Below are 12,941 nucleotides of genomic sequence, written 5' to 3' on the forward strand. Positions count from 1 at the left end.
GACTTATTGGGGCAACCTGATAATAAAGAGTTGCAGTAATCCAGCCTTGAAGTAACAAATGCATGGATTAGTTTTTCTGCATCTGTCTGTGATAGTATGTGTCTAATTTTTCTAATATTACGTAAATGAAAGAAGGCAGTCCTAGAGGTCTGCTTTATGTGGGAGTTAAAAGACAAATCCTGATCAAAGATAACTCCAAGATTCCTGACAGTGGTGCTAGAGGCCAAGGTAATGCCATTATCTATAAAATAAAATAAATTAAGCTTAATTTGAACTGTTATTTGTGGGCTGTGGGCAAAATCTTACTATTAAATGAAAACTGTAGTAAATTGTATTCAGTTTTTAAGAAGCCCCAAAAAAAGAAAAATATCTATATATATATATATATATATATATATATATATATATATATAGATATAAAGAAGAAAGAAATCTACTGAGGTGAGAGCAACCTAGCACGGCACAAAAGCAAGCTAATGCGGAGTCTCCCATAAACACGGACCATCTACCTGTAATAAATCTGAGACACATGAATCTGCATCATTAAAGAAGAGATAAATGTGTAAAAAGTAGGCTTATTGATAAATTATATGACAGTTTGTGAACAAATGCTGTCCTGTATTGTCAAGAAAACTCTTGAAAAAAATCTCCTGGAAAGGTCTTGGAAAATTATTATTTTTAAAAGAATGGGAACATTGACGTGGGCTTTTCTTTGTGCATGCACCTCTACTCCAGCCTTGCAAACTGTGTTTAGAACGCACGGAGCTGTAAACAGTCAAACCCCAAATTAGATTAGATTAGTTTCAACTTTATTGTCATTGCACAGTACAGTAAGTACAGGTACTAGGCAACAAAATGCAGTTAGCACCCAAACAGAAGTGCAAAGCAGTAAAGTGCAGAGTAATGTGCATATGTACAAAAATATGTAAAAAAGTAATAATAACATTATATATATATATATGAATATACTGGCAGGATATTTACATTATGAACAGTATTAACAGAATGAACTGAGTGAGGTGAATACACTAATATATATACGGCAATTAAGTTAAGTTAATAATTACAGTATGAGATTGACATTATATACAGACCGCTAGATATGATTACACTATAGGTAGTTATAAATACACTATGGGTAGATATGAAAAAACACAGTTCAGTGGGAGTTACGGGGAAAGGGGGTCTCCTCGACCCAGAGTTTAGCAGGCTGACAGCTGATGGGAAAAAGCTGTTCCTGAGCATACTAGTTCGGGAACGGAGAGACCTGCAATGCCTCCCAGAGGGGAGGAGGGCAAACAGTTTGTGACCTGGGTGAGAGGTGTCCCTAGCAATGCTGCACGCCTTACGCAGACATCGCTTGCTGTAGACAGCCTCAATGGTGGGGAGAGGTGAACCGGTGATTCGCTGGGCAGTTTTCACCACTCTCTGCAGAATGTTCCAGTCCGAGGCCGAGCAGATTCCATACCAGACTGTGATGCAGTTGGTAAGAATGCTCTTGATGGTGCAGCGGTAGAAGTTCACCAGAACCAGGGGAGGCTGTGGCTCAGAGGCAGAGTGGATCGTTCCTTAATCGGAACGATCCCCGGCACATGTCGAAGTATCCTTGAGCAAGATACTGATACTGAACCCCAAATTGCTCCCGATGCCCGATTGTGTGAATGTGTATGAATGAGTTAGTTTCTGTTCGATGGACTTTGCCATCATTGAGTGAAGGGGTGAGAGGGTGAATGTGGCACGTAGTGTAAAAGCGCTTTGAGTGGTCGGATGACTAGAAAGGCGCTATACAAGTACACTTACCATTACCAGAATCTGAGGAGACAGATGGGCCTTCTTGAGTCTTGAGAGACGCATATTCCGAATGCACTGTATATATGTCAAAATGTACTCCTAAAAGCCGAATAATATCGGCACATCCCTCATGTCTTAATCAGAAAATGCTCCATTCACAATAAGTACTAATTAGGTATATCAAAATGCTGTTTACATGTCCATTATCCAGTGCATATTCTTCTATTCATATTCAGAATTATAGTGGAACATTAGTGTGCATGTAAACGTAGCCACTATGTGTCTCTGACTGACTGAACTAACATGAATGTAATGAACCAATCAGAAAATGATTCTGCTCTGCTTTGCTGATTTGAAAAAGAGTGTGATGATCTATCTATATAATCTGGACATCGGCTTTCTTGGAGCTCTCAAGTGATCTCTTGAGTTTTGCTAAAATGCTGTTTGTTTTTGTGAGGCATGATGATGTTGGTGTTTGGTTGTTGTCTGACAGAAGGAGGAGCAGTCTGACAGAGAGCGCTGGCAGCACCTGGCAGACCTGGCAGACTTTGCTCTCGCCATGAAGGTCACACTCATGAACATCAACTACCAGTCATTCAACAACTTCATGCTACGCATCGGTACGTGCTACTCCTGCACCCATCTCTCTGCTGAGTTTAGAACAGAATTTAGATTTTTGGACTTTTAAATTATGGCTGGTTTTTGCAAGTTTTGATTTCACAGTTTACGAAACAGAAATAACAAACAGAAAATAATATTACTAGATTAAAAGTAAAATTAATTATACAACAAAATATCTAATACAATAATAGTAATAGCAATAATATTTAGAAATTAAATGGTCTTTTAAGTGTCTTTTGTAAAATGTATAGAAGAACAGCTTTTTGCCAGGTGGGAAAAGCTATTGCATGATTTAGTATCCTAAATCTTGGGGTATGAGACTACATATAACTGAGTTAAAAAAAAAATTAAATATTTAGCAGGATTACAATTTTAAAATGGCAGGTTTCAGGCCTTTATTTGCTGTTTGGCTCCAAACAACAAACACAAACAACAATGATATAAAATATATAGAAACTACAGTTTGCATTTTTCTTTGTTAAGTAATGATGTCATATATAATATTTTCAGAATATTGAGATTTCTTGTACTACTTGAACCTACCAGCAGTGGCCCCAAGCCAATTTGAGTTTGAGACTCCTGCCACAGACACTAACAATTCAGACAAGATAACATAATATTGCTGTTTGACATAAATTCACACTGTACCAGATACATGAAAAAGCTCTATCCTAAGGCATTTATTGTTTTTTGGCTCTGGTAAAGTGGGAAAAAGTAAAATTCCCTATGTTTACTTTACTATGTTTACTGTATGTCTGAACTATTCCTTTAACCAAGTCTATTTTATGTGATCTCCCTTTGATATCTAATGTAGTAACTAATGCAATATTGTTTCACTTCCATTCACTGAGCCTCCCTTGAAACTTGCTTAAACATTGAGTTTCTAAAGAGCTGATTTTCTTCATCTGGAAGAGTAGGAAAATATATTCAAAAATCTAAAATCCAACAGCATGTGTGATGCACAATAAATATGCTAAAGCATGCTAAATCAGTGATAGCTCATTCAAGCTGTCTGGCGGTCTGACTGAGTAGCTGGTTCCACTAGATTTTAGAATAGAGCTGTGGCCACTGGTGTAACTGCCTCCCCACATCCCCACTGTGATATTCAACTGTTAAAATGATGAAAACTATAAGAACAAGATGCAGGTAGTTTAATGTTATGGTTAGCTAGCATAAGGAATAAAGTTGAAGAAGCTCATTTAGAATCAGGATTTAGGTGAGTAAATGATGAGCCAGGTTCTTACAAGTATAAAGTTAACAGTCAATAATCTCTCATAACATAAAATTCCATGTCACATGTGTCCACACTGTCCTCCAGGTCTGAATAAGGGCGGAGTGCTAGCAGGAGTGATCGGTGCCAGAAAACCCCACTACGACATCTGGGGCAACACTGTGAATGTGGCCAGTCGCATGGAGTCCACGGGGGTCATGGGTAACATCCAGGTAGAGCACTGGGCTTTGCTGTTGGTCTCTGTTTACACAACTGTCACAGTGATTGTTGAGAGTGCCAATGGCCAAAAAAAATCCAATTTAGCATTTAAATGGCAAACAGTGGCCCTCTTCCTGTTTTCTTCTATTCTTGCATATTTGTCCCCCTGGATTATTTCAGAACTTCAAACAAAATGGGATAGAAGACAACTTGAGTAAATATGTTTGGGGGGCTTTGCCTTTATTGGATAGGAACCCAGTGTTCTCTTTAGTGATGATTTAGTACATTTCTTTTGCAAACACAAATCCCAGAAAACCTGCATATTTAGAGACTAGTTTTTCAGTCATGAAAACACCTGGAATTGGATGAAAATGACAAAATATACTGGAAATAATCTATGTTGTCCTGGAAATTTCAATTGCATTTCAGACCCTCACTCAGATTGCCTACAACCTAGGTGTGTATTTTATTTGAAAAAGGACTGTTGGTAGGATAAGCTGTGCGGTGTGACACTTCAAAGCAGGGTTACCAGGCCTGAAGTCTGTTTTTTCCCGAGCCGAGCATAATTCTCAGAGAAGCCCAGTAGAAATGCTCTAGATGCTCATGTCTACGTGCATAAAGCCAAGTAATCATCATAAAGTAGTTGACAAATACATGCACAGTGATGTTAACTGTACGTACAACAAACACTTTCTAGTTCCTTTAAAGGAGTGAGTGTCCTGTACTGTCAACTCCTGGAAAATGTTCTGGAAAGTTACTTCAAAATTTAAAAAAGAGTGGGAACCCTGATACATTTTTGCATATACAATTTAAACAAATGTGCCTAATTTTCTTCTGAGAAACAGTCTAAAATATGTGTGTGTGCGTGTGTGCGTGTGCGTGTGTGTGTGTGTGTGTGTGCGTGCGTGTGTGCGTGTGTGTGTGTGTGTGTGTACGTGTGTTGCCCCCAGGTGGTGGAGGACTGCTACAACATCCTGAAGGAGTACGGCTTCCGCTTTGTGAGGAGGGGGCCCATCTTTGTAAAGGGGAAAGGGGAACTGCTGACATACTTTCTGAAGGGAAGAGACAAACAAGGCTCATTTATCAACGGCTCCTCCGTCACTTTGCCACACCAGGTGGTGGACAGCTAAGGACCACACACACTAACACATGCACATGCTACACAGCAATCACATCCAGTGTGTGATAAATGCAGAGAGGGGCAGAAGAGTGAGTTTTTGGAATGAGAAGTCATTCAGTCGATACCTGGACACTTCATTCAAACCTGTGACAACACACCACTCATTACTGCAGACACACACTTAAAACAACACAAATAAAAGCAATGAGACCGTATAAAGGCAAGGATAGGCTGGATAGACTGGCAGCAGCAAGGTTGAACACAAGTGCAACCATCCCATCTAGTCGAGTGATGGCCACATTTTTTCATTTATGTGCAGGAATTGCACCATAATGAATCACTCGTTTATTGGTCAATGAGATAAAAGCTGCAGTAGGTCATTTTTATAAAAATATTTTTTTTCATATTTGCCGAAACTTTCACTATAACTGGAGAGTAGTACATGAGACGGATAATCTGTGAAAAAATCTGGTTGAAAAATTTTATTTTTATAAAAGTTACCTACTGTAGCTTTAACGTTTCACTAAATGTAATTAAAGTCCGAGATATCCTGCTAATTAACAAACAAACCCCCCTTTTACACAAGGTGTTGAAATTTTATCTGCATCCAGACACCTTATCCTGATAATGAAAAAAACATGTTAATGCAATGTTTAGATGTGTCGTAATCAGATGCCTGACCACAACGTGGGGGCATCTGTACACAACATAACTGATACAGATATTTGTTTTTAGCTAAAATAGAATGGAGGCTGTTGTTGAAAGGCTTAATGAGACAGGCCTCTAATTACTGATTTTATGTCTATTCTGAGCCGTAAAAGCACCAAAAGAGGCCTTATTCAACAGAATTGCTTTAAAAATGAAAGGGATACGGGTGTATAATAATTATAGCATACAGTTTATCTAGCGATAAAGTGGTATATATGTTGGTACTGCCCACTGGGATGAACTGGCAGTATTCTTTTAGACAAATAAAGGAATAACTTATTACGTTTGCCAAATTTACAAGAGTGTTTCACAAAGTTTATCAAGTTTCCACTAATTCAACAACTCACAAAACTTCAGATAACGAGAATTCATTACATAATACCAGGGGTAAATGCAAAGGCAAGATCAGATTGTTTATTATCCAAATACCTTGTCTGGATCCAAATCACATGAAAAGATCTACCTAAAATGACAAAAAAACATCTTTAGGAGAGAATCTTTTGACATGTACTAACAGGCAGCAGGCTTTATGACCTATACTGCAAAAAATGTAAATCAAAATTTAAAAATATGTTTTGAATTTAACTTTTCAGCATGAGTATGATTAATTAACTGATTTAATTGAAATACAATGATGGGCTTTATCGCTTTCCATAAACGGCTCTCACATAAAAACATTATTCTCACACACACACACACACACACACACACACACACACACACACACACACACACACACACACTTTAGCCTTTTTGCAAACACAGCAGTTTTGATGCCATCACCATCACTACGTGGCTTTTGGACACCCGGCCTAAATTCTGGATGTGGCTCCATCATTTACAAAATAATTCCATGTGTGGGAAACTGACTGACTCTGATGAGGAAGAGGATTTGGAAGTGGACCAATGAGAGGCCAAGAGTGTGACAGTACAGACCCATCTGCCACCTGCTGCCTCTCATATGTGGCCGTGGGTGTGCATAAGAATGTGTGCATTGCTCATAGTGTATTTTTCCACAGTCGAAGTATTCTTTCTCCCTGGTTCTGATATGGGTATTGGGTAAGTACCATGCTCTCCTCTCTGCTCCTGGAGCTCGTGCAGCACACTACACAGCTGGCTCCTGGACGTTTCGGTGCCTCAGAGCTGCATCCAACATGAAGGATAACAGACTGTTTTAGGAGAGGGACGTGTGACGGTGTCCAAAGGGTAGCACACATGGCAGAAATGTTTTTCACGCTGATTGTGGATGGATGGAAGTGCCTATCACAGCTGTGATCGCAATGTTTAATTTATTTGAAGGATTCCATGGCCCTCTGCAGGTCCAAGTCCTCTCATGATGCTGTGAAAGGATCATTCCAGTTTATTACAACTTGGGGTTTATTTTTGTATCTTTACTCAGAATGGGCAGGGCTTAAACCAGACGTGGGTGGTGTTAAAACCATAAGTAGGCAGGGCTAACTGGAAGTTAATTTAATCCTGAAATTGATATGGCTTGATCAGAAGTCTCTATATTTATTAGAAAACTAGGTAACGCTTCATTTTAAGGTACACATATGAGTCCCTCCAGAATTTTGTGGTCTTTTTTTGGGATTGTTGCGACCTAAAAGGATTGATTTCACAGCGGCTGTTTTCACGCATTTTTTGCAGTGAATTGCGAGGGGACATGAAAATTGTGAAAATAGTTGCAATTTCACTTGTATAATTCATTTAAAATCAAAGGCAACTTGTTCCAGTAAGAACAGTATTGCTATTGGTCAAATTTAGGGAAACGTTCTGGAGCGACTGACATATTCACCATTAACTAGTGCTTATTAGCATGTATATCGATAGCATTTGGACTCTTTATTAGTCTTTATAAGGCACTTATTAATCCCTTATTCTGCATGACAATATAATGGTTTGCTCAGTATGGGCCTCATGAGGTTGTGGTACGAGAAGAATACTTCTCCCTTAAAGCTGCAGTAGGTAACTTTTATTAAAAAAATGACTTTTTGTCATTGCAGAAATTTCCACTGGGTTCTGATAGCAGTACATAAAACATATAATCTGTAAAAAAAAAAAAAAAAAATGTTTCTCACCAAAACAACTAACCAGAGCAGAGAAAGCTTTAGAGACGCTTTTTGTTGGAAGTTTGAAGATAGTTGATTTTATTGATTGAGTGTCATTCCCATGGTACCAAAGCGTCTGTATTTGACACCCTGGGAATGACACTCAACAATCACCCATTTTTCTCGGCTCTGATTGGTTGTTTTCATTCAGGCCCTGTGGATTCTTGCAAATGCCTTCAGGAGCACTAAGAGGAGCCAGAGGAACCGTTTTTTTCACAGGTAATCTGTCTCATGTAGTGCTGTCAGGAATATAGTGAAAGTTTCAGCATATATGACAAAAAGTTACTTACTTAAAAATTACCTACTGCAGCTTTAAAAACCTTTAATAAGCATGTTATATTCTTATGTAACAAAACACAGAAGTGTTAATAGTTTCAAAATAACTCTAAATGAAATCTTTCTAACTCAGAATATGCTCCACATTCTAAAGTGAACTCTTGCTCATAAGTTAGCAACACTTGTCAACACAAATTTAATATTTCAAAGTCTTGTGACTTACATATACAAAGCATATTAATTATGAGCAAAAGTTCACAGTTAGATTTCATGTAGAGTTATTTGGACACTATTATTTCCTAGTAGTTACGTAAGAATAGACCCAATTGTTATTAAGGGAGAATGAGTATTCTGGTATAGTATTGTGGTACTACCACCTTATAAGGCGCATACTGAGCAAAGCATATTAATTATTATTATTATAATTCATGTAGAATTCCTTACTTACTATCAATAAGCACTAATTAGGGGATTTTTGAGGGAAAACTAGGAAAAATCAATGACCTAATAGTTGTAGAATATGCTCATTCATTAATAAGTGCTTTATACTGACTGATAAAGAGCCAATATGCTAGTAACATGCATACTAATCAGCAATGAATTTATTTACACACAAGTTTTTTAAATAAAAGTTTATATATTTATGAGTACAGATATTTTACTCTGATGATACATACTCATAAAAGGAACATTATCTGTACTGGATACTCAAGTACTCGCTCAGTCCTAGTCTGTATCCAACCTGTTAGAATGTCTGACTGTTGTGTTTCTTGACCTATTTTAGGCGAGTAAGATGTTAGAAAAGCCAAAAAGAACGCACGTTGTAATAAACTGTCATTTTCCTTTAACTGCATGGAGGTCATGAAAAATTAAACAATCTGAACAAAATTTAGAAAGCAGTACATTACAGTCCATGATGTTAACTGACGGAGCAACAAAGCTACTATTTAAATATATTGACATTGAACTTATTGCAGCCTTTCTATGTTGTTTGCACAAGATTTGGATCAACCCCATTTCCACCTGGTGTTAACCTGTCTGTATCTGGATTATGATATCTGATTGATTGCCTTTGCTCTCACAGCTGGAATTAAGAAATGTTCTCATTAAGTCAGCTCTGCCCACACTGTGGTTGGATCTCAACACACAATTTAATTAAGTGAGCCAGCCAACTTTCTGTAATAACTTTTGTCTTTGCTTAACACTGGCAAAAACAATGGTTTCCACCTTTCTTCAAAACTCCACAAGTGTCTTACATTTTTAAATAGCTTCTTGCAGTGGAGAATTATACTTCCTGTAGTGTTCCCTGATCAAGATAAAGTATCTAGATACAGATCTCATGTTAAAGAGGCATATAATGCTCATTTTCAGGTTTGTATTTGAGGGTTCTACTATAGTAGTTTTACATGATTCAGTGATTAAAATAGGTGTTTTTTTCTCTTTGGTGTGGACTTTGGGTTTTGTCACTTTTCAGACATTTTACATGCACAAAAAATCTATACACACTATAACACACTAAAGCACAGGAAAAAAAAAAAAGCATAATATGGCCTCTTTAATACCAGGTGGAAATTGGGTCCTGCCATTTTCTAATGAATTCTGGCCGGAAGTTGGCTATCTTTTATTCTCTACTTGCTTAGTCACGTAAAGGGCTGCATTTTCCAGAATGGACATAGACTTCTGCATATGCCAATGTGTTTAAAGCTGCTGTCTGTAACTTTATATAAATATTTTACTTATATTTGCTGAAACTTTCATTATATCCTGACATATTATGTACTAGTACATAAGACAGATAATCTGTGAAAAAAACAGGTTCATCTGGCTCCTCCTAATGGTATTTGCAAGAATCCAATGGGCCTGAACAAAAAACAGCCAATCAGAGTCAAGAAAAATTGGTGATTAAGTATCATTCCCAGGTTGTCAAATACAGACACTTTGGAACCCTGGGAATGAGACTTAACAATCAGCTATCTTAAAGCTTCCAACAATCATCAAACATCATTAGTCACTACTATTAGTGTAGTTGTTGTTGAGCACTCTGTCTCTGTCCTTCTGTCGTTACCTCTGCTCTCTCTCTCTCTCTCTCTCTCTCTCACCCCAACTGGTCGAGACAGACGACCACCCACCTAGAGCCGAAGGGTCTGTCCTAGGTTTCTGCCTCTTAACAGGCAGTTTTTCCTTGCCCCCTTTGCCAAGTGCTTGCTCATGGTGGTACTGTTGGGTCTCTGTAAATAATGTTATAAAGAGTTCGGTCTAGACCTGCTCTATTTGAAAAGTGTCCTGAGATAACTTCTGTTATGAATAGGCGCTATACAAACAACACTGAATTGAATTGAATTGAATTGAATTGAATTGAATTGAACGAAAAGTGTCTATATATCTTTCTCTGCTCTGATTAGTTGTTTTGGTTTAGGCCTGGGCCATTCTTGCAAATACCATTAGGAGCACTAGGAGGAGCCAGGGAACCTGTTTTTTTCACAGATTATCTGTCTCGTACTACGGTCAGGATATAGTGAAAGTTTCAGCAAATATGGAAAAAAAAAATGTTTTAATAAAAATTACCTAGTGCATTCTTTAAGTGCATGTGCAATTGGGGGATATGGTCTATGTAGTCAAAAGAAAATTCTAATCCAACAGTACTCACAGCTTGGCCCCTGTAAAGCCTATGTCAACTAGAAAAATGCAAAGATCACTTGAAGGTAGGAAAAAGTTGGCTTAATTATGACATTACTGATCAATTGCAGGTGTCGGGAGACAGTCAGGCCATTTACTGTGTTTCTTTTTTGTCACAAAGAGTAACTTTGCTTGTGACATCACACCACATTTGATTGCATCTGGGGAACCTCTGACATTAGACCCCTACATTATTATTTCATATGTTCGAGGCTTTGACGTGACAGCTGTGACATGCAGAATAAGCACACCCACCTGACAGGAAACAGCTGTACTGTATGTGTGTTTCAGGGGTAGCCTCTGCTGATTGTAAAGCCTGTTAGTGTCTCTGTAGAATGGGATGAAAGTGCAATAGTTTCTTCTACAAATCTGATGTTCTCCTCTCTTAAGGAAAGGTTCAATCATTCCTTCCCCTTTAATTCATATTTTTATAATGTAATGTACACGTTTTGTTCTATTTAACGAAAGGACTGAGTGTCCTCGTTGTACATAGAGTTTAGACAGTGTTTATTGCTCAGATTTATTTATTGGAAATGACAGAGGTATTGTTTTGTTTTTCTTACACAGATGTGAAAGTGCCAATGATAAAGGAATGGTTTCAGATGTAAAAGCCAAAACATGGACCACGGCTGTTTCCTAAATTTGTATTGTAAAAGAATCTCAGGCTTGGGAACAAAATAGCACTTTGAATTATGTGTCATGATTCCAGGTTTTGGTCGCAACAGAGTTTTTCTTTTCTTTTTTGCAACACAAGAACACTGAAATGCCATCTGGAGAGCCCACGCCAGCAGGGCCAGCTGATGGCCTCAAAATGATTCAACCCTGTGGTTCTAGTCGTTGTTAGCGTTCCGCTTTTGTCTGAAGTTGATTCAGAAATTGAATTCCTCTTCTCAGTTTTTGTGGATTAAATTAGACATACTGTAGGTCTACTTAGAGCTGATCCCAATCTTGAAGAATTTCTCAGTCAGTGTACCCTCTTTCATTTCAGTTGTTTGTCATCATAACGTGAGTTGATTAAAAAAATCTAATAAAGACAAGCCTCAGTGTCATGATTACTGACTACGTGCTTGAATTGTCATTCATTTGCACATGCTATTAATCTGAATACACTTAGCTTGGTGCTTTAAAGGGAAATGGGGCCCTTCAGACACTGAATTTCCCCTTGGGGATGAATAAATCTAATCCATCTTCCATCTATCATATATTGTGTGTCAGAAAAACAAGCTTTTATTCAAATATTCCATACATTGCAAGACACCAAAGGTGAATAGAATAAAAAATGTATATATTGTATGTGTATAATACTTGTAGATATCACCATGCAACTTCCCCAGTTGATTACTGTATTACAAGTTTTCTGAAACTTCATGTGAAAATGTATGTCAAAAATTAGCTGCTGTGCCCCCATTAAATAGTGTTGACAGATTTTCTATGTTGGACTATCTGTTGTGTGGTAATTTAACATTCATTTACAGTTACAATTGTAAGCGCAAAGTTTTTAGATGGTTAGACAGGGATCCTCTTCAACAAAGGGATGACAGACATATAGGGCCCCAGGACAGCTGTCTGCATTGGCTGGTCATTAGATTTGATTTATTTTTTCAGAATGGGGCTTTAAAAAAAAAAAGATTGTTAATCTGATCTGAAATAAATCTTATTGCACAGGACAAATGTAGACAGCTTAAGTGTAATTTAAAGTAAATATGGACTATGAATAAGACACATTCCCCTGTTACATCAGTGGAGCTGAGGTGGAGCAGGTGAACAGTTTTAGGGTCCTGGGAATCAACACGATAAAGAACCAGTCATGGTCATCTCACATTCCACCCTGGTTAAGAAAGCACAGAAACAACTATATTTATTGAGGAAGCTTAGGAAAGCAAAACCCCCTTGCCAATAAGATCTCTCAATTCATTGGTTCATTTAGCCAACAGTTTTGTGCCTCCTGATTGTGTTTACCTGCTTGATCACTTTTGCCCCTACAAAGGTTTTTAATTTAGTCTTTTCACTACAAAATTGTAGCATAACCCACAAACAAACACAAGAGGTGAGGTGAATAACAAAGACTTTACATAAATTGATAAACATATAATTTTGTTATATTTTAACTTAACTAAATTCTTCTTCTTCTTCTTCTTCTTCTTCTTCTTTGGACATTAAAGGTGACTGTAGGTCAAGCCTGAAAACAGACAGACAGCGCCCCCTGCCGGTG

The 12,941-nt window shown here is 37.8% G+C and overlaps 1 protein-coding gene across 1 annotated transcript in view; it reads left to right on the forward strand.

Annotated features, from left to right (window-relative positions):
- The window catches only part of adcy3a (adenylate cyclase 3a), a 48,357-nt gene extending 36,591 nt beyond the window's left edge, over positions 1-11,766 (forward strand). The window contains exons 19-21 of the mRNA XM_051407260.1: positions 2,285-2,411; positions 3,731-3,855; positions 4,792-11,766. Coding sequence (XP_051263220.1) covers positions 2,285-2,411; positions 3,731-3,855; positions 4,792-4,971 — 432 coding nt within the window. The 3' untranslated portion in view covers positions 4,972-11,766. The remainder of the gene's footprint in view (positions 1-2,284; positions 2,412-3,730; positions 3,856-4,791) is intronic.
- Positions 11,767-12,941: the final 1,175 nt, after the last annotated feature.

Source organism: Dicentrarchus labrax, unplaced genomic scaffold (assembly GCF_905237075.1).
Source record: "Dicentrarchus labrax unplaced genomic scaffold, dlabrax2021, whole genome shotgun sequence".
In the NCBI taxonomy this organism is placed as follows: domain Eukaryota; kingdom Metazoa; phylum Chordata; class Actinopteri; family Moronidae; genus Dicentrarchus; species Dicentrarchus labrax.